This window comes from Rhopalosiphum maidis, chromosome 2, assembly GCF_003676215.2.
Source record: "Rhopalosiphum maidis isolate BTI-1 chromosome 2, ASM367621v3, whole genome shotgun sequence".
Lineage (NCBI taxonomy): Eukaryota > Metazoa > Arthropoda > Insecta > Hemiptera > Aphididae > Rhopalosiphum > Rhopalosiphum maidis.
This window is the reverse complement of record NC_040878.1, coordinates 33,292,877-33,315,745: the sequence shown is the minus strand read 5'-3', so window position 1 is coordinate 33,315,745 and position 22,869 is coordinate 33,292,877. Positions and strand designations below refer to the sequence as shown.

Genomic DNA, 22,869 nt, shown 5'->3' with positions numbered 1-22,869 from the left:
TACAGAAAAGCTTTTTCACCGGGTTTTAGATGCATATAAGTGCATATTATATCATAGTATAGAATAATATTATTAAATTTACATCAATCTTATTTAAAATATTGATTTATAATACAACTTTAATTTATAATGTTATAGTATTTATCACGAGTTATAAGTGTAACAACTTATATATATATATATATATATAATACTATAAGACATATAACATCCACAAATAAAAAATATGTACGATGGTATGCATTATATTATTTTCACTGACATAAAAAACTAATAATTTTCTATCATAATACTTTATCATACCACCATCGTATAACACACATCGTTTTAACCGCACATGTGAGGGGACCGCGTGATCTAATTGTGTAAACTTTCACGGGATTCATACTCAAAACAAATTTAACCTACTGATAAACTATCATTGTGTTGTTACATACGTTGTAATACAATGTTGGCTACTAAAATTCGCATAAGTAATGATACTCAACAGCCAATACATTTAACTGCTGAATTGTTAATATATATTGAAAATGTCCGACTGGCAACTACGTACTATTTTGAATATTTTTCGACTCTGAAAATCTATATCCAGAAGATCACCCATTAAATATTATATTTTAATATGTTGTGTAATAATCATAATATAGTATATGTTTTGTGTATAATTAATAGTTTTAAAAATCACGCATGTCTCGTGTTTATCAGTTAAGCGATTATTATCATTTTAATTCAATAAACATCACTATAAGAATACCTACTGGCTACTATTATATTATAGTATGTGTCTACAATCATACAATCAACTTTCTAATGGTACCCATCATTGATGGGTTAGGTTAGGTTAGGATTAGAGATGGGCCATCAAACAAATTAAAACAAAGCATTTTATACAGTTATTAGTAGATACGTATTATATATGTATAGATTGTTATGTTGTATTATAAATACTATAATTGATAATACAATAATTTTACTTCAAATACTTAAACAAAATTAATTGATTTCTGTAAGCTCTTCTAATAACTAAAATTTAGAAAAGGCTTTCGTGAATAGTATCTATTGCAATATAGATGTTTAGAATTAATGTGTTAATGCTAAGATATTTTATATTAATTTGCATTAAATCTTAATTTTAATAATCTGTGTACTAAAATATAGTACTATTTTTTTTATGTATCGTTTAATGTTCATACATTGTATTACACATTATTTATATATTAATATATTATGCTTTTCTAGTGCCTACTATAAACAGATTGTTTTTTCTCAACAATTTTAATTGATACTAATTGCATAAATATCATTCATGCAAATGCAAATAATTAAACATCTTACAGTTATAAAAATAAAAGAAGATAGATCGTTGTATGTTTGCAGCAAACATTTAAACGAGTATCAATTTTTAAATTTTATAAAAGCCATAATATTATTATTTGAATAATTCTAACCTAACGTGTTAAATACCATTAGATTATATAAAATAATATAACAACTTATAGCTAAAGTAAAGTATTTAATAAATTCAAATATTTTGCCTCGCTTTAGATGTAATGAATTTACGCGTTGGTTTCATCATTTTGTAGAGGATAGTTAAGTTTAAAAAAATATAACTATATTATAGGTGTAACCAATAGCCGATATAGGTAAGTGTCGTATACATGGAATTTAATTGTTAATCGATTAACTACAATAATAACTATATTGTAATGATAGAGAAAACGGTGTTGAAGAGTGTTAGTTGGGGACTATTATATTGTGTCTCTAAATCATTACTTTTTAAACAATAGTTTGTTAATATTACCTCTCTAATCCTTGTAGCGACTTGCTTGTTGAAATCGTTGTTCGCGTTCAAGATATAATGTGAGGTGATCGATTTATTTCTTAAAATAATTAAGTACACATTTTTTTCTTTGAATCACTATAATAATTTTATTTAATTTTTAATACACTTTTTTAACATACGAATTTGAATTAATTACAAACGTTTACGATTAAATTATTATTACGTATTATTGTATGAACGATCTGCGTAGTCTCTTACACTCGCCTTTGACCGTCCATACAAAAAGACAATAATAACGCGTCTGCTGTTGATCATAAAACTGGAATGCTTATATAATATAATATTGTCTGTGTGTGTGTATGTGTGTGTGTGTGTGTGTACATGTTTTTGTAATATCATATTATTAATGTCCAACAATTATTATACTTATCTTATTGAATAGTTTTAAATTTAAAAAAAGATATGATGCTTATGCGTACATCATTACAATATCATATTTTTGAAAAACTAATCAACTCAATAATTTTACGACTTTTTAACATCATCAAGTCTATCTTAAAGTAGCATAATATCTTGACATTCTTCGTCATATTGTACATTTTATTTTTTCTATATCTATTTTGGTTACAGTTTGTTGCAAGACGGTTTGATGATTGTGATTTTACTTGTTGCGGGGAAGTAAATTTTTTTAATGGTGAGAGTTGATTTAAATACATGCGATTTTTTTTTTTCGGTATACTTATTATAAATATTTGAGGTTTTGCGTTGTACGTACACTATCGTCATAACGTTATAGCCGATGAGCGAAAATACCGATAAAAAATACCTCATCGTGTATCAGTAACAAGACGACGATAATAACGTTTACGCAATCTTGAAAAAGATTTATTTGGGACCGAATCCGTAGCAGATTGTTTCACCGCGATAACCCGCGGCCCTAATAATAGTTACAAGTACAACATACATCGTCATAGGACAGCAGCCGACTCGCACCCAACACCCAACGCAACGTTCGAATGTTGTTAAACGTAATACAAATAAGTGTGTACGATATGTGTGCACTACGAGCTCACCAGTCTAACGTCGCGTGATTATCGTTATTATTGTACTTTCGCATCGGCCGTCACGGAGGGTCGACTACGGTCTTTTTTTTTTTCCCCGTCGCCAATAATCCGTCTCTCCCGTCCGCTTCTGTTTGCGGTCGCGGAAACGCGGCGATTATCGCGGCACGGCGGCAGCGAACACGGAGTGACGATTAGGCGTACACGTTCGACGGGCGAGAACCGAAAGAAAAAAAAAAATAACGGCCGCGGTCGTCGTCACATAAATATGGACGTCCCGCGCAGACACGGGTCATACGTTGACGTCAAGCCGGACGGACAGCAACACACACGGACAAGCGGACGGACGAATAAACGAATAAACGAACATGCCGTCGTTGAAGTTCGCGGTGCTCCGGTCTGGGTGTCTGTGCGCTGTAGTCACGTCGCTGCTGCTCCAGTTGGCGTACCAGCCGGTCGCCGGTGCAGCCGTCGTCCCGTTGGCCGTGGTCAGGGCGGCGTCCCAGTGCTCGGCCGCACCAGACACCGTCGACTGTTTAATGCAAGCCGCGGCCGCTGGCGTTGACGCGCTGGCCCGGTCCGCGGAACCCGTGGACCTGGTTCCCGGGTGCGTGACGCTGGTCAAGAACGCCGCCGGCGAATCGGACCCGCCACCACAGCCGTCGCCGTCGCCACCATCGGCACAAACGACCGCGGGCGTCGACGCCGGTTCGGCGCTCGTCGACTCGTTCACGGCGTTCGTCAAGTCCCGTGCCATCAGCGTCCGGGCGCCCGCGCACTTGTTGGACTCGCTCAAGAGCACCCTAATCGAAGGTACTTAAATCGAATAATAGTTTTACAGTATTATTACAAGTCATACCGTCGTAGTGCGACAACCCTATGGGTCTGACCGCTCATTTTCCGCCGTAATCTTATTCTGTTTCCTTGTTCTACTTTGTGAGTATAGATAGGTACTTATAAAATGTATTTGCTTTCGATAAATCCTAACAAACGTGCATAGGTACATTTTTAAAACATATTTCTTTGGCATCTCCAAACCTTCCATTTTTTTCGTGTACAATAATTTAAAGAATTTCAAGTACAAAATATTACATTAATTATGAACAAAGTATGATGATTTAATAACACGTACATTTTCGACACCGTGGTTTTTAATTGAGTATTCAATAAATTTGATTTAAATTATTCATAAACTTTATTTAATAATTTCCGTTTAAAATGGATGTATAACATATACCTTCCATACCCAATTTCTGCGGTAAACATTGTGGAACCAATGAGTGTGAAATGTAAAAACAAATATTATAAATTTTAGAAAAAAAATGTAAAATACTATTGTAATATTAATATGTTAAATAGAACAATATAAATAATACGATTTAGTAAAACAGCCTAAAAATAAATTCTAGGGTTTTATTTTAAATACAACAATAACCACATAACCACATACGTTAAGTGGTTTATAACGTATCGATAAATTTCAATTTTTTTATATTTCAGTAATATTTTTGAATTTCTCACAAGGACTGTATGTAGGGGTGGCTATGTAGTGACAAAAAGATTATAATAACAATACGAAAAGAATAATTCACGTCTAACGTAAATATATTATGTTATGTATGTTTTAACCCTCCTTCCCTTATAGATACAATTTACTTATTGTTCTCGCCATTATACACGTAAAGACCATCAGGCGTGTCTACAAGAAACAAAATACGATATTATTATTATGGATTTGTTGTGATGTCCTAAGACATGAAGTTATTGCCTAGATAAAACTAATCAAATCGCTTGCCATTATTTGACGAGACAATTAATAACGGTTCTATTATTATAATATACTAAATAGCTTTATGTTTTATATATATATCGAGCATTCGGAAATATTTTCGGCGACGTAAATTTGTCTGCCGATTGTTGGTCATCTCATTGTTATGCAAATAACGGAAATCTTTAAACGCACCCATAACTTTCCACAGACCACATTATATGACAATAATTTTAATAATTATAATTTAATAAAAACAAACAACTGTTTGAGGTTTCACGTGACTTAAATCCTCAGTCATCCCACTACAATTTTCATTTAAAAACCGTTATTATTCGCCGGTAAATCGGTTCACGCCTGTTCGCACCGTTTTTGATTATTTACGTACACACGATTATATTTGCACGATTGAGCTTGGCACTATCGGTTTTGAAATCAACACCCTCATTATAATATTATGTATTCATACTATTTACGATTAATTATTTTTTATTTCATATTGCAAACGACGCTGCAAGTGTGATAATATTAGAGTAGGATTATTCATCGTGATCAAACGTGTCACGTAATTGTAATTGTAAATCGGACTAGTAAATCTGTTCACGAGAGTTGAATAAAGTAAGCAAATAGTTAAATGACTAACTGTTTTTGTGGGCCGTTTCAGCACGTGGTAAGAAGGACAAGTATGCGGGACCGCTCCTGATGGGCGCAATGATGGTGGCCGGTACTTTGTTACCGATCAAGCTGGGTGCGCTGGCCATGATGAGCGGTAAGGCGCTGATGACCAGCATGCTGGCGCTCATGCTGTCCGCAATTCTAGCGCTGAAGAAACTAGCGTCGGGTGGCGGCAGCCACAGCGGCACCACGTACGAAGTGATCAACGTGCCATCGCAGGGCGGCCACGGGCCGCACGGCCGTTCGCTCAGGGCGCACACTATGGCATACGGTCCACCGCCGCCAGCGGAAACCCTTCCGACGCCCACACAATCGACCGACGGGCTATAATAATCTGTAGGGCCATTAAGTTATTTTATTTTTCATACCCACATCGTATGCCCAATATATTTATTATTTATTGTAAAATTATGTGAACGCTAATTGTACAGCGCATCATATAACTATAAACTGTATACAATAATATTTATTGTCGTATTTTTAGTGGTTATTTATTTCAATTGCTGTTAGCTAAATGTATTATAAGTGTATTATTATTATTATTATTATTATTATTATTATTATTATCAATTTGCAAGATTATACATCTTAATAAACAATAATAGTATACTTTATCTAAATTATTTTTCGTTGCAAATAAAATCGAAAAATAATCATATTTATCCATATAAGTATTTATCTGCGTTTGTCATTGTTTTTGAAAAATTGCATTTTACGGTCACCGACCTAACCCATAATACACATCTGAAATATGTGTCGGTGGTATATTACTACACATTATAATACGGTAAGTATATCGTTACCGAGTGCATATGATACGTGCGATCTACAACAATTATACAAATATGTGCTGCCGTCCGACCGACTTGTCAAATTATGTGTGAAGAAGTATACATATAGTAATAATATGGCCATAACATTTATCGATATGCAAAATGCACTGTGAACCACAATAATAATATAATGTTTTATTGTGTAGATCATTACACGTGTGACAGCCAGCATGTGTATGTTCGAGTATCTTGCTATTGATGTTTTTTTTTTTCAATAAAACATGACGACTGAAGTGTTTTTTTTCTCTCTGGCACACTAGGTAAATAGAAATTTTGAATTTAACACGACTAATCTCGTGACTTATATTATATAAACTTGAATTTACTCAACATAGAACTTAAAGTTGAGAACATCATAATATGTATTAATACGTTTACTGTTTTTACGATGTTTTAGAGTTTTTTTCAATAAATATTTATGATCGTTTTTAAATTTTTAAATGTATTACATACTCATAACTCGTATCATACAATATTTTTATTTTCATGATGCCAATTAAAATATAAAAACAAATCCAACAAACAAACACAGCTGGTAATGATTTTAATTTCAAGTAATATTTTGTAATTTAATTTAATGTAATACTAAGCTGATAAAATAAAGTTGGTTATATCAGATGTATGTATATATTTTGATATACGACACAGTCAAATATTTCTTCAAATATTGTCTAAATAAAGTACAATCTTATTTTTTATGATATGTGTCTTATAAGTTTGCGAGGAATTTCCCTACGAAGGAATTTGATTTGAAGTTAGATTTACATTCACATTCTTTTAGACAATTTAGATGTAAGGTTAGTGTGGTACTTATTCTTAAATTTTTAAATGGTTAAGTTAATTAATTGTCCCGAAGTAATAGAAGTTAAATGACGTTTAACATATACATAATACATTGTATATCGTACGTAGGTAACTCTATATATATATATACCCAATTGACAATTAATCTCGGATGTCAATAAACAATAAATAAATAAATAAATAAAGTGTTGTGACATCTTTCAAACACGTTTTATTAATCTGATTGTTACAGTGGCACGATAGGTTCTAAATCGACGTCGGTTTCAGGCTAAACGTATACCTAATCTCAAATCAATCTCATTCAAAACGAAACGGTCGGGTCGTGATTATTATTAATGTTATATTTTTAAGTCCACGGATACTGCAGCCTCGAATAACATATAATCTGCATTGTAGAATTTTGTGATGCAAATATTGCATATTATATGAGCTGTAAATAATAAAACAACAACCTATCAAAATGATTTAATTCAACAAATGCTTGCAATTATTATCAAGACGTTTTCAATTAGTCTATTTCAATATATGATATTCCATAGTACATAGTGAATTAGTGTTATAAATGCATAATAGCATATACACAGTGTTGTAATAAATAATAATACCAAACTATAAAATATGTACAATTTAATGTCAAAAACAAATTATTATTATCATTCATTCGACTTTTGAAATAATTCAAATTCATTAAAATATTTTATTTTTTATTTATCAATTTTGACAATATGGCTTGAACTATATTATGCAGATAATACATTTTACTAGATATTTTCTATCTAGACTAACTATAAACATACTATATATTTAAGTATAAAAATATAAAAATATTATGTATAAACAATTGGTTTCAGCTTAACGCGGGATAATTTGTTTTAAGTTACAGTGAAACTACACATACGTCTTTCTATGTTTGTTATTCAAATTTTCGGAATTTAAATTTGAGCTAGTCGTATTTGCTTAGTCTACACTATGGATATCAATAGAATAATTGATTTGAGATTTATGGAAGTCAAATCATTAGTTTTCGAGAATACGTACACTTCAACCAAAAAAACCACAAACAAACGAAAAATAAAAGTTATTGTGATTTTATACACTACGCTCTTGAATGAGCACAACAATGATTGTTTTTTTTTAATTTTTTCGATATTTATACAAAAATACAACTTATACATAATACAATACATGAAGCTAATTTAAAATATCATATGCTTTGCAGTTCATAGTGATTGCATACTAACTTCTAACTTTTTTTTTCGCCGAATTCAACGTTTTTTTCATTATATTATTATAATTACTGGGTAGAATTGTTTTAATCATTAACCATTTAATAATTCCATTTATAAAGTAATTGATATAAAACCGTGTATCATTAATCATAATGATTTAGTAAAAGTAATTTTCATTTCTATAACATAATATTATAGTTTTTCAGAGCATATAAAGACCACAAAAAAAAAAAAAAAAATAATAATAATAATAACGAAGTTTATATTGTTTAGTGAACCATCACTAAGGGGTTTCTTCGAAGTAAATTACAATATATGTATGATTGGGACCAAATTATACATATTTATTGATTAAACATTGATAAAATATTTATACAATTGTCTTTTTTTTTGGATTTTAAGTGGAGTGATAAATATATTGATTTTACAATGATGTGTGTTTTTTAGTTATTTTATTTTTAGGTTTGTCTCGTCACCTTTTGGGACATTAAAAATTGTATTTTAAATTTTCAACCTCCTATTCTCTAAAACTACCAGACGAATTTGGAAAATTATTTTTGCATTTAATATATAAATTCTTAAGAAAGGTCAAAAACTATTTAAAATCACGCTACGGCTCTTAAAAGCCGAACTATTTTTCTCTTATAATCTATTAAAACTAGTGATGGGTCGAACCCTGTTTTTTAAATCTAACCGAACTCAAACCGAACCTTCATATTTTCTACCGAACTGAACCGAACCGAACCTAGAATCATTTTAAATCGAACTCGAACTCGAACTTAATACATTTTATCATTATTATTATAAATGGTATATAAAGTGCCTGATACGGCTTATAACTTTCTATCGCTAATAGTCTAATTATTTATAAATAACGATTATCAATTTTTATTTATTTTTTTAAAATAAGTTTTGAAGAATTGAACAAATATTTGGTGTTTAAACTATTGTGGCCAGTAAGTCTGACTTGAAAAATATTTTCAAGTTCAATTTTCGAACAGTAAAATATGTTTGATAGTTCGGTTCGATTCGGTTCGAGATTCGAACAGTTCGACCCATCACTAATTAGAATATTAAGCGAAAACGAAAAAATAGCGCGAGTAGGTGATGCTACGTGGTGGGCTGATAATGTCAGTTAATGATGAAATAAGTTTTAACAAGTCCTACACAAGAGGTGGCATTTTTTATTGTCAATAAATTACACGCGGAAAGCTAGTCTTAATGTAATATCCTAGGCTGATAACCCGTTTCGGCTTAGATTCATCATTTTTCATATTCAATGATATATTATTGAATTCAAATTCAATACATCTATTGTGGCTCCCGATCGATTCCTAATACACAACACAACGTTACTCACGTACTCGCCTTTATTATTATTATAAATAATAATTTATACGAAATATTGAATATAAATCTACACATTATACAAATTTTAATAAACGCATATAATGATATTAATATTGACTCCTAACTACACGAGAAAAAGTCATTCGTAACTCATTGAGATACTTTTAACGTATGCAGAGGGGTGGACACACACCGTTTCAAATATTAAATTATTGATTACTGTAATAAATATAAAAAAATAAAGTTATTGATCATCAAATATACATTGAAAATATACACGTTGATCTATAAAAGTCTAATAATACATAATATTAAAATTAATTTTTATGATTATGACTGGATAGTATAATATTATATAGACATTATATTATTTCTTAAAACCAAAACTGAAATACGATAATATTTTAATGTATGGTTGACGGTTGTAGATTCGTAAAGCGTATCAATGTAGTTTCTCGACATTATATATAATAAATAGTAAATAATAGTGATATGATGTATGTCAAACAGTTTTTAAATTTTCAAATATCTTGGATATCACGTACGATGTGACCAACTTTCAAATTCATAAGTAGTAGTTATTAATACTCTTATATAAATGTAATATTTTTTATTTGAACGTGACTTAAGCTTATATTTTAGATATTTGGTGCGCTTTGAGGTATTTGATTGAATTACAATAATGAATTATGAACAATATACATTACATTTCCTACGACAAATAAACTAGTTCGTACATAATTAAGATTAAGCAAATGTATAAAATACATATTACTATAGTAAATCAAATCATAATTATCTCATTTGAACAGCGAAAAAAATAATATAATCTCACCAGTCGTCCAGTATTTTTCAAAATGATACAAAATAATACAATGTCTATATTATATATATATATATATATATTAGTATATGATAAATACACTGGTTAAATTAGGTACCGGTTGAAGAATAATATATTCAAACACTAGTTCCATAACTACACGGGACGGAAACATATTATAATATTACGCGCACACGGCCACCAATTAAAACTTGCGCACCACTGGCACCTAGTACTTGAAAATACGCTGAAATAGCTGGGCGAGTAGTGGTGTAATAGCTTGTACATCAGTGGTCGGGATCGCTGGGCAAATACTGTCGAGCTATGTAATGCGTGTCATGATGTAATAGATGTCTTGTGTACAAGTGTGTATATATTAAATACGATAAATTCCCGTTACAACGAATACCAATACAACGAAAAATCCCGTTATAACGAAAGTCATAGAAGTCTCCTGTCGAAAATCGGGGCTTATAAAGAGCTTATTCGAATTTTCGTTACAACGAAATTTCCGTTATAACGAAAAGAAAATTCTGTTTCCTGGAGTTCGTTGTAACGAGATTTTACTGTATATGTATGTATAATTATATAGTCAACATAAAATAATTAAAAATAATTGACAAAGGTAACTCTACAATAATAAATGGTAACACAATTGATACGATAATAAAATATATAGTATAATAAAATAATAATAAATAATAGATTACGGCCCTTTTGGCCCAACAAGCAAAAATATATATAATGCATTGCTGGTTCAGCACAACCAAAAATAATAAATAAAACAATAATAAAAACTTCACATTTACAATATTATAATAATAAATAGTGGTGATTCGAGCACACGTAATATAATCACGAGAGGCGATTAGCGCCCATAGGATATAACAAAAGTGGCAATCAATGCTCACGATAAAAAATGTGTGTACAAGAATATCAACTAAGACATACGATTCCACGACGATGAGAATCTTCGGACTGGGTATAAAACGAACGGATGCACAATATTCAATATTATTATGTATATATTATTTTATACGTTATCATAACTTGGCGCCGGAGTCTCGCCGAAACTGTCACTAATTATGATAATAAATTAACTACCTTATGGTTTCATACTCATACAATAATCATGTATTATATTTTGTTTAATTAAACAGTTTATTTTTATTTTTGTAGATTTTAAAAAACAGTTACCAAATAAATATTACTTATATATTTAGGTGCTAACTGGTATGGTAGTAAAGTTTTAAAAAGTAATGTTTATTTAGTTAAATAAAAACGCATCTGATTCATTGTATAAAAAGTAAAATACAAAGAATTGATACTGATTTAATGGTTTTGATTTAGGAAGGTTATGCGTGATACTTTAAACGTATAGCTTTCTAGCTGGCCAAATTCGTTCGGACAACGAACAAATTCGTCAGAATGTAGTTGTCATGTCGGGAAATTTATTTATGAACTCATGCGTATTGTTAAAAGAAACGTACACATATACGTAGTCCAATGACCATTCTTTTATTTATCCTATATGATTTCGATTTACTAACTATATTATTACTCTGTTATTTTTGAAATACTTTAAAGTCCATACAGTAATAATATATTATATTAACTATAAATATTTCAATATCTAGTACCTATATTTTATTTTTTTTTTATCAATCTTAAATTCTTAACATTGTATGTACAACATTAAAATAATTGAAAACTCAAACAATGGTTGATTTTTCCACTCCTATAATATTACGATGACCTTACTATCACTAACCCCGAATACCATAATATTTTATGTACACGAACATCATGAATTGCCGAATATCTGTATCTTTTCTTACCCATGAATTTATACCATTCTTACGTGTATCGGTGTAGGATCAAGTAAATCCAGTCGCTGTACCGTACAGGAGCGAGAGGAACACCGGGTAAATACTTTTTTTTCATGGATAATCCACCAATGTAAAGAACGACTTCACAAAAATGTATGACCAGTCAAAAAAAAAAAAAAAAATAAAGACTTCAAGTCACCCAAGTGTGAAAATTATAAATAAATAATATTATATAACATATTAAACGTTTTATTGTACAAATAAATATTATTATTATGATTGATTACAAGATTATATTATTACTTATATAGAAAATTATTATTACACATTATAATAATATAGTCTTGTTTTTGTTCTTTTTGGCCTCCCTTCCCACTACTCCTTCTGTAGTTATAATAAATTAATGAGTTTTACGCGAAAATAACGACTATCGCGGAACTCCGTCGTAAGTACCCGATAATCGTATATTATTATATTAATTTATGTACAATAACGATCGTATACCGTGTCGATGGACAAAAACGTCAACAACAACTATAAAAAAAATACGCGTAAGTGAATCGTCGATAAATTAATACAATATAACACGACAACCGTATGCAAATCCGCAGTCGTCTAGTCGTTTTTCTCCACCACGGCGATTTTGTTGGGCATCATCGGGCCCGCCGCCGACGAGTAATACTCGGCCGACTGGTCGGGACCGCCGTCGCCGTCGTGTTGATTGTGTTGCTGTGTCGGCCGCGAGCCCTTGAAGTACGCGCCCGGAGGGTTGGACTCGCCCGCGTAATAGTTAGCAGACGAGCTGTGCATCTTGGCCTCGGTCTGGCCCTTGTACACGCCCAACTCCTGTTCGAACTGCGCCTCCGTGAAGTGAGCCGGTGGGGCAGCGTACGACTTGACGTGGCCCGCTTCGTGTTTGCCGAACAGGGACTTCAGGCCCAGCAGCCCGGAAATCGTGATGGCCATCAGACTGGTCATGATCGCCTTGCCGGCCAACATGAACAGCGCGCCGAACGCCAACGGCAGCAGAGTGCCGGCCATCACGGCCACGCCGGCGGCAAGCATGGGACCGAGGTTCTTGTTCTTTTTGCCTCTACCTGCAACCCGATACGGTTTCGGTGAAAACATCAAGTCCGATTATTTATTTTAGTAATATAATAAAATAACATCGTGTTATGTACTATGATATATGTATATTATTATTATTATTATCATTAACACGATTCAGTGAACGTTAAAAGCATAGTATTATATTACAACGTCTAAACGTCACAGATGATTGTGAAAAATACATACTATGTGAAGTCGGTAATTATAATAAGTATTTATAAACATTTAAAAGCTTAATTGAACTAACTTCGCTCGCTGCGATCTGTTATCCTGCAAACGTTTCACTAGGTACGTTAAACTAGGTACCTGTGGTTATGTTATAAATTATAATTATAACTAATATTCTTAGTAATCGTCGATTACAATATTATGTTATCATATATTTATGTTTATTTTAAATATATGTGTACCTTGTACACGAATAATGTTGAGTTGTACCCAACAACACGGTAACGTGATTAGTTGCACAATAATATATATATATATAAGAATCTAATATACCAATTGTTTAATATAGATACCAATCAATCGTACAGCTAAACGTCATCATGCAAGTACACGCAAACTTATATAGTGGAATCGCGACTATACATAGATAGGATTATCGAGGGTAATGCGCATATCGTTCTATTCGGTTCACTCACCGTTGAGGAAAGATGACTTCAGCAGGGACCACGGGGCGATGACTTCGGCTGGCAGATCGAACCCAAACGAAAACAATCCAAATATATTTTGGATCTGCTCTATGAGGTATTCCTCGATGCCTTTGGACTGCTGTTGGAGAAGACCACCGCCGCCGTCGCCTAATTTGCTGTCATCGGCGGCGGTGGTGACCGAAACGTCTGCTTTTCGACTCGCGGCGTACAGCAATGCATTCTTGAGTAGGCCTTTGAACAAACACGTGCCCGGACCGTCCGCAGAAGTGCATCGTAACACGCCGAACGACCTTTCCGGGATGGAATCACTTTGACCCGACGACAACCGCACGGCTACCATGATCCCGACGAGACACCACTTAATGGAGGACATGTTCGACGTCAAAGTACGTTTAATGTATTATAAATATAACAATACGGTCGGGTCGCTCAGGTTGTCGTTCGGATGAGTCAAAACTCGCACTGATGTGATTGTAGACGTCGCGCTGCGTATAAATAACTTTCGGTGGTGTGCCGTTTCTATTTATCGATTAGTTTTTGGTATTTGATTTTTTTTTTCTGTCGTCCGTCTTTAATTGGCCAACCGACTCGTCGCCCGAAACTAATGAACAGAATCTGTCGATGCGGACTCCGTGCGATATTATTTATAATATAATGCCGCAAAATGACATAAATATACATCATTTATAGGTGCACGTTGATGTATTTTAATACTATAATATATATGTTGCGATGGGTATATGTGGATATATTGTAAATATACTGTAGACATACTTTCGATCAGGACCTACATGTCTGGATTTGCGTGACGATTTCAGACCGCAACGTGCAAACGCGCGTCAGCCACAACACCCGCCTATGTCTATGATACTTACGCGGCGGCCGATGGTAAACTCACATTCAAAATCTTCCCGCTATATCACAGTACAGTTTTCGTCGCGGCAGTCGACGGGATGACCGTCATGAAGTCACGAATATTGAGTTTTGTGATATTTGTGGCTCTGTCGTTACAGGCCACCCACGTTAACGCGCAAGATCTACCCTGTTTGACTTGTCCAAAGGTTACCACAGCCATTAACACAATCAATACCATCACTGACGTCAGTTATTTCTTCCGTGATAATGCTTCACTAAGCCGAACAGGACCACAAAATATCGCTGCTGGAAGTCTAGATCCGTTTCAAGAGTCGAAAGCAAGTCTACCAGAAGGTAAGCGCAGTCACTTTTTTCGAATTAAATTGCATTTTTGACTGTTATTTGCATTTTGTTTCACTTTAAGGGCGGGGGAAGAAGAAGAAAAAAATCAAAAACAATTCGATGAATATGATGGTCGGCGGAAGCATAATGGCAACTTTCGTCGTGATATTTATATTCTTAAATATGATAACCGTGACGCTCGGAAAAGCACTGCTTTTCACATTTATCGCCAAGTTTTTGATATCTGTAAATTGGAAATCATCGGAATCCTCGTCGAAAAAGAAACCTTCTCATAATGACATAACAGTCTTAATGACGTGAAATACGTTTACTACCAATTTTTTTTATTTCTAATAAATTATTACACAATCAACAATATTTATATAATAAATAAATAATACTACATTCTAGAAGTTTATTTAATCACAATGAATATAATTTGAAAATATATATATATATATATTAAATGCATTAATACATATTAAATAATTTAAATTTATAATGAGTTTTTGTTTAACCCATCGATTAATATTATAGTACTAGAGTTTAGAACAATTTAATTATTGTTAATTTTAATCATATTGTTGGTTACCATACTGAATAGGTTCGGTTTGAGCTGCATTGTATTGACCTGCACTGATCTAAAAATATAAATAAAATTGTGTTAAAATTTAAAATATAGTTTAATCAATTATTATTAAATTACTGTTCTAATTATTTTTTTTATTGCTATGAACACCTATATAAAAGAAAGGACACTTTTAATCCACCCATGTATAATTACTTATTTATTATTATATATTATTATACAATAATAAAAATAATAACTATGGTAAATAAATATATTATAATTAATCCGTAGTTTTAGTTAATATTTATAGTACCATAATATACCAGTGAGTAACATTTTAATAAATACTGGCATACACGTTGAAGATATAATATATAATATACTTTATAAGTTTAACTCGATATCGAATTAAAGTCAACAAGAATTTACCGTTTGAAAATGTTGGTTTATAACATAATAGCCGAAGCTGGAACAGAGTTTAAGGTAACTACGACTCAGTACGTGACGCCGTATGTAGTAGAAACGGACCCAAAAATTCGTCCGTCGATTGTTAAATTGTGCGTAACATAGGCATATAGCCCATAGTATAGTTATTGAAAATATTATATTGTTTTTTACAAATAAATATGTTTTTGTTATATTATTTAATTGATTTTTATATTGTATTTGTTGTATTATTATTAAATAAGGCTAATACACATTTATAAAACTGTTGACTTTGCCTTTATAATAATAAAAGGTACTTTCGATTTTTTGTAACCACTGTAAAAAATCGTGAGGTTAGGGTTGAATATTTTTATGCTTTTTCGCAAGTTAATATAATTATAGATTTGATACTTAAAGCAATGACATTTTACAACTTTACAGTGTTTCCTTCTGATCACCTTCCCCCCGAAAAAAGGACCGCCTGATATCTAGATTTATTTTTACTACTAGAAAATATTGAAGTTGAAAGTCTAAGCATTTTTACTGTTTCAAAAGGCAATGACAACAAACAAATAAAATAAAACACTGGTAATAATTGTAAGATCTATAGGAATATTCAATATCAAAATCAAGGATTTTAAATAGAAATCTTTTATTATGAATTACAGTCATATTCTTTTATTTTTAATGGACAGAAAATAATTTTAAACGATTTAGAATAGATATATTATGTATATAATATGTATGTATTTGGTAACAGTTTTTTAGATACGTAAATACTCGAAATCGAGTTACACCAGCCTTTAGTTATTTTGTGTTACCACGATGGCGATCGACACGACCGCGATCGGAGAACAAACCATAAACGAACGGCTTGAAAAAAATCGCGCGCTGCTCGAATGTGGACGAAACGGACTCGAAAAACGTAGGAAAAATGTTGAAATCGTGTGTAAAACGGAACACTTTTATAATAGCAATAAAAGTAGTAATTTATAAAAACCGCGGTGATAACGAAACGGCGGTACGGAACACTGGCCGGTGGGCGGAGCTAAAAAAATTTAATTTAATTTTCATTTTACATGACGTATGTGTGTGATTGTCAATATTATGTTTTACATGTTTTATTTAATAATCGGAATATTTTAATGTTCACTCACGTCTGATATAACAGCCCCGCTGTTTTCCAATTTGTAATCCGATACCTGTTGATACGCTTGGTGAGGTCCCGGGTTGTTGATGACTTCGTACGTGGTTCTGGCGTGGCCGTGGCCGCCCGACTTTTTCGATACCGCCATCGCCGAAAGCATCAGAGCGAGTATGCTGGTCAACAGTCCCTTGGCAGCCATCAGCGCCAGTGCCCCGAACGCGGTGGACATGAGCGTGGTGATCATCATCATGCCGCCGAGCATCAACACACCGGCACCCTTGTCCTTCTTGCCCCGGCCTTCGTCACCGGCGAAGGGCGTCGACGCCGTGACGCCGATCAGCCACGCGACGGCATCCATAGGCACAGACACTCTCAACGATCTCTTCTCCGCGAATTCCGCGATTTTCGAGTATATCGACGTGGACGGCCATGACGACAGTGTGCCGTTTTTGTGCGACGTCAGTCGCCCATCTGCGCCGCGATGGTCGCCAAAGGCCCGGGCCCGGCCGTTCGGCACCACGGCCAAGTACTGGCCCATCAGTGGTATCTCGCCCGGATACGCGGCCACGGCAGCCACGACCTTTGCACCAGTCCTGGTGAGGCACGGCCACAGGTCCGCGGACTGCGCGCACTTCTCGCCCTCGTTGTGCAGCGCGGCCGCCAGCCCGCCGGCGTTGTGGCGCGTCGCCGCCGCGGCCATCAAGTGTAGCTGAAGGGTGAACGACAGCAGTAACGCGAACGACGACAACGTCGACGTGCTAAACACGAACAAAGACTTATTGGGCGACAGCCGAGGTGACATCGTGTTGACTATCAAAGGTTAATACGATTGAACGGTTGACGGCGAATGAGCAATTAAACGATAACGGGCGAGTATTTATACGGCGGACTGCGATCTGCGCCTCATCTCGGACGCGATGGTCACGTGTCCCGGCGGTTTCCGGCAGACGTGTCGGACAATCGAAACGCGTAACGCGAGATCGACGCAAGACAATGGATCTCGCGGTCGGTTCTGATCGCGAACACATTGCGGCGCGCGTGGCGGTTCGGAACGGCCTATAACTGCTTGCAGCGGTCATCGAGTTCGTGGTTCCATATCATCGTCAAGTGTACATTGTGCAGAGACACTCCGCAGAGAAAAAAACGGTTTCACGCGCGACGGCCAGTGTAATTTAGGCCATTTACGCTTTTCTAAAAAATTTTCAGACCCCCCGGTTTTCCATCTCGGCTGCAACGCCATACAATATTAACAATTTATCACTGTTATCGACAGTTCTTATATCGTTTTTAAGTTTAGCCCGTAAGGTTGCACACACACGTCTATCATGTTATTAGTGTATAGCCGTAAATTAATAGTTGGAATTCAGAATTTACTATCTAAACAAGTAGAACTACAAATGGCAATCTCGAGCGTTGTACATTCTATCTACAAATACGTACGAATAAAATATTATGTTCGGTGAGATTGAGCTAGAGTGTAGGGACTGGGCTTGTTCATTTTTTGGTTGTTAGAGTTAATTTGGAAATATTTATTGTTCATGACCTAAATCATGAATATGGACTTTATTGTTATTAAATGATTTTCAATACTACCTAAAACTACGCTTACACATTTTACTAAATTACTCTTTTGCGTCGGATGTTTCCTTAGTAAATAATAATCCCTTATTTTTAATTGTATCTACTTGTAATACAATTCTATGAATTATTGAATTATTATAAAACAATTATTTATTTTATTTTTGGGTATAAACTTTTCAATTATTAGTGTGATATTGATATTATTAAATTTGGGTCATGAAACTATACTTACGAATGTATAAAACTAAATTTTTAATTTTACTTTAAGGAACACATATTGAAATATAGCGGAATCCGGTAATTGTTTCTTTTTTTGTATAATGATACTAAGAATATTGTACTTAATCAGAATAATTAACTTAATAGTCTAACAAATAATTAATCATTAATTATTCAAAGTCGAATTATTAAACTAAAAAGTAACAATACATTATATAAGACATTAAATCGACGAGAATACTAGTATTTATAGTTAATGACTTTAATTACTAAAATATTTTTTCATGGTATTATAAACGGATGGACTATTATTGAGTTAGTTCAGGCTCATCGATTTTTACACTAGATTATTGAAATATTACGCCCATACATATGATTTATTCAGTAAACTACAGTTAGCTGATAACTGTTATGACAGTGATTAAAATCAATTTTATTTTGAAATAATAGCCATAATTGGCATAATGTCTTGTTTATGAAATCATGTTATTTTAAAATAGTTTGTGTCTCCGCTAACTTTTTTTTTTTTTGGAAATATATAGTATTATTGAAATTTTAACTAGATCATAATAATATAATAATTGCAAAAAACAATATTTTTTAATGGTTTTCGTCATACCTATTATAGCTGTTTCAGTTATGTAAATAGGTATATATAATAAATAATAATAATATATTATATTGAAACTACTATAGGTATTATACTACATGATACTTATCATCTAGAAAAACTCTGAAAAGGAAAATCAACGATTGCAATGACCGTAATTGCCTATAAATTAGTTACATTATAGGTATTTAAAATCATATACAACAAAACTACCTATCTAATTTTTGTTATAAGAATAATATTATAATGGCTATAAAATACCTAAAAATTAATTGCTAAGTGAGCAACTAGTAATTATATTTAAATTCTCTTGTTATTTACTCGTTAATTAAACATAACTTGTAGAATTCAAAATAAACAAAAATAATTGAATTATCTATTATCTACATTTATTAGTTTAAAATCAGTCGTGTGACTCTAAGTTAAATTAATAGGTTAGGTAATAGAATTATAAAATTTCAATTTACAAATTTGTGGACAAAATAACGTAATGCTTAAATTATTATTCAATTTTTAATTATTTAGAGAAATTAAATAGATCATACATTAATACATTATATAATCTTAATGTTCGATATTAATTAAGATAAAAATATTTTCGTATAAAGTATATTATACTATTAATTATTATGTCTGTTTTGTTATATTATTTAATAAGGAACGATCTTTCCACTGTCATTACGATATTAGTAATTTTTGTATCTGTTCTCGTACATTTTAAGTTATAAAAGTAAGAAATTCTTAAACTGATTGTATTTCATATTATCTACCATAAAATAAAAGTTTTATCTTGAACTTTTAAATGGGTTATACTTGTGTATAAACAATACTCAAATTTATGGGTATGTATGATGTATGTATTAGCTTATATTAGCTATAATAATGTCAAGTTATCTAAATATTATGTAATGATGTACATTTATATTGATGAAAAAAAATAATTAGTGAAGTTAAAAATCTAAGGATAAATGTAACAATTAAAAATTATTTTAAAATACATATAAAACTAAACGAAATAATATCGTGATAATATTAAAGAAAGCTTAAAACGTTTTGTTATATATTAATATTTTAACATGCTTTACTTTAATATTGTCTAAGTCTATATCATATGTATAACGATGCATACATATTTTGATAAGGTATATTATAATGTGTAAATATTTTATTAGAGTATTGTAGGAAATTCACTAAAAGGACATTATTTGAGTTTAAAAGATTACAAGAGCTTTAAGCTTAGATGTATTATAGAAACTAGTGATGTCAAAAATCCGGATTGGATACCGGATTATACGGATAAATATTGTTATACAAAATACAATAGTCAATAATGATATAATATATCGTTATAATCAATAATGGGTTTCTAAATAATGTTATAATTTATTTTTATGTATAAAGCATTCAAAATATAAGGTAAATGTTTATTTAATTATTCAAATGCAATAATATAGTATTGTAATTATAATATATAATGTATTGATATATTTAATTTGTATCAAATGTAATTTATAGGTTACTATTATAGTAGTAATAATATATTTTATATTTTTTGTACTCGAATAAACTGATATTTTATATTTTTATCACTTGTCGGACTGTCATAGTAAAATAATTCAGGTTATGCACTAGCTTTAAGATCTATCCTATGAATCCTAAAACGGTCAATAATGTATCCTCTCTAACTTTAGTGAGGCCACATATGATTTTTAAAATTTACTCACTAATTGTTTTTCTTTTTCACACTAATAATTCATCTAATTTAATTTGTGTACTATTTTAATCTCAAATTTCCCGGCATTATGTTATCTCTTACAATAATAAAAAGTATCTTTATTTTTATCCATCATATAGGTTTAAACATTTAACTGTATTTTCTTTAAATATTGTGGTTTATGTGTTTCTGTTATTATTATTGTTAATATTGTTATATTTTTAATTTGTTTAAAAATTCTTTATTTATTTATTTTTTGTTTCATTTCTCTCTAAAAAATACCTATTTGAAATACAATTATTTCTATTGTAACTTCATTAACTGTTAATAAAAATTTAATAAATTAATAATATTCAAAATTTAATATTTATTTAGTCAGATATAATATAATGCTTTAAATAAAAGGCATGCGTACACAAATATGAAAATGTAAGTATAATTTAGTTTTTATGATATTTATGATTATTTATAGCCTATAATATATTATTTATTATAATAATTTGATTGTAAGTATCTGTCTAATCTAGTAATTGTATTGTTTTAGAATTTTATACCAACTATATATAATGCATAACTGTGTGAATATTATGATTTAAAATCATTATTATTTTATATACCTACCTACAAAACAAAGAATAATCCTATTAATGAATTTAATACTTAATACATTTAATAACAAATTGCAAATCACATTATGATGATCATTTTTCTCTCGTAGAACTATTAGATTCAAATATTGCGAACAAAACTGTATAATAATTTAAATCAAGTCAAACTATAATCCATATTGCTATATTATATATTGGTATAATTAGGTTTATCATAGGAAAATAATATATTATTTTATAATTTAAAAACACTATTACTAGGTATATAATATATAATGCTATTTAGTCGTGTGTATACTGTATAAAAAAAAATTATTTTATTAATTAATAAGTTTAATAAAGTTTTTTTTACTAGTATAACTATAAAAATATAAAAAATATCTAACAGTTAAAGCAAATATTCTGTTATTTTATTTATGTGGATACGCTTTATAGTGATTATTATTGATTATTTAAATACTATTTACCTATTGCGAATTTATGAACAATATCATTGATATCATTTTATGTTATTTTAATATTATATTATTATAAAAACAATTAACTACTTTTTACCAATATTAATAGGCAGTATAATAAATTGATAGAAAATAAGTTACATTCATTTTGTAAAAAATATATTTATTTAACATTTGTATAGTTTCAAAAGAGTATAGTCATATTAATTATCACTATTATGTTTAATAATTGTTTTGCTTAATATGTCATACCTATTAAGTACTTATTTTATTTAGTACTTATAATTATATATTTAAATTGTACTTAGATTTCTGGAATTTCATTTTTGAATTAAAACAATATTTTAGTTATTTTAGTATTTAAAAAATAATTTCGTTTTGCATATGTAGTATTTATACTATTATACATTATTATTT

The 22,869-nt window shown here is 31.4% G+C and overlaps 4 protein-coding genes across 4 annotated transcripts; 2 read left to right on the top strand and 2 right to left on the bottom strand.

Annotated features, from left to right (window-relative positions):
- Nucleotides 1-3,161: 3,161 nt before the first annotated feature.
- On the top strand, nt 3,162-5,764 carry LOC113554484. Its single transcript, XM_026958364.1, has 2 exons — nt 3,162-3,657; nt 5,277-5,764. Exons 1-2 carry the CDS (start codon nt 3,213-3,215, stop codon nt 5,615-5,617), a joined length of 786 nt encoding a protein of 261 aa, XP_026814165.1. The 5' UTR covers nt 3,162-3,212; the 3' UTR covers nt 5,618-5,764.
- Nucleotides 5,765-12,507: 6,743 nt separating this feature from the next.
- On the bottom strand, nt 12,508-14,369 carry LOC113554413. Its single transcript, XM_026958242.1, has 2 exons — nt 13,910-14,369; nt 12,508-13,252 (listed from the first exon to the last, which is right to left on the bottom strand). Exons 1-2 carry the CDS (start codon nt 14,292-14,294, stop codon nt 12,771-12,773), a joined length of 867 nt encoding a protein of 288 aa, XP_026814043.1. The 5' UTR covers nt 14,295-14,369; the 3' UTR covers nt 12,508-12,770.
- A 505-nt stretch (nt 14,370-14,874) lies between these two features.
- On the top strand, nt 14,875-15,441 carry LOC113554703. The gene is made up of 2 exons (XM_026958657.1): nt 14,875-15,130; nt 15,201-15,441. The coding sequence occupies exons 1-2, from the start codon at nt 14,875-14,877 to the stop codon at nt 15,437-15,439; spliced, it is 495 nt and encodes a 164-aa protein (XP_026814458.1). The 3' UTR covers nt 15,440-15,441.
- A 249-nt stretch (nt 15,442-15,690) lies between these two features.
- On the bottom strand, nt 15,691-18,064 carry LOC113554681. Its single transcript, XM_026958632.1, has 2 exons — nt 17,273-18,064; nt 15,691-15,759 (listed from the first exon to the last, which is right to left on the bottom strand). The coding sequence occupies exons 1-2, from the start codon at nt 18,062-18,064 to the stop codon at nt 15,691-15,693; spliced, it is 861 nt and encodes a 286-aa protein (XP_026814433.1).
- Between the last annotated feature and the right edge of the window lie 4,805 nt (nt 18,065-22,869).

What these genes read in the sequence shown, in the direction of transcription:
- LOC113554484 (XM_026958364.1), top strand. Translation starts at nt 3,213, where the DNA reads ATGCCGTCGTTGAAGTTCGCGGTGCTCCGGTCTGGGTGTCTGTGCGCT. An exon ending in CAAGAGCACCCTAATCGAAG is followed by an intron (nt 3,658 to 5,276) that starts GTACTTAAATCG and finishes GGGCCGTTTCAG; the next exon opens with CACGTGGTAAGAAGGACAAG.
- LOC113554413 (XM_026958242.1), bottom strand. Translation starts at nt 14,294, where the DNA reads ATGTCCTCCATTAAGTGGTGTCTCGTCGGGATCATGGTAGCCGTGCGG. An exon ending in GAAGTCATCTTTCCTCAACG is followed by an intron (nt 13,253 to 13,909) that starts GTGAGTGAACCG and finishes ATCGGGTTGCAG; the next exon opens with GTAGAGGCAAAAAGAACAAG.
- LOC113554703 (XM_026958657.1), top strand. Translation starts at nt 14,875, where the DNA reads ATGACCGTCATGAAGTCACGAATATTGAGTTTTGTGATATTTGTGGCT. An exon ending in GAAAGCAAGTCTACCAGAAG is followed by an intron (nt 15,131 to 15,200) that starts GTAAGCGCAGTC and finishes TTTCACTTTAAG; the next exon opens with GGCGGGGGAAGAAGAAGAAA.
- LOC113554681 (XM_026958632.1), bottom strand. Translation starts at nt 18,064, where the DNA reads ATGTCACCTCGGCTGTCGCCCAATAAGTCTTTGTTCGTGTTTAGCACG. An exon ending in GCGGGGCTGTTATATCAGAC is followed by an intron (nt 15,760 to 17,272) that starts GTGAGTGAACAT and finishes TTATATTTTTAG; the next exon opens with ATCAGTGCAGGTCAATACAA.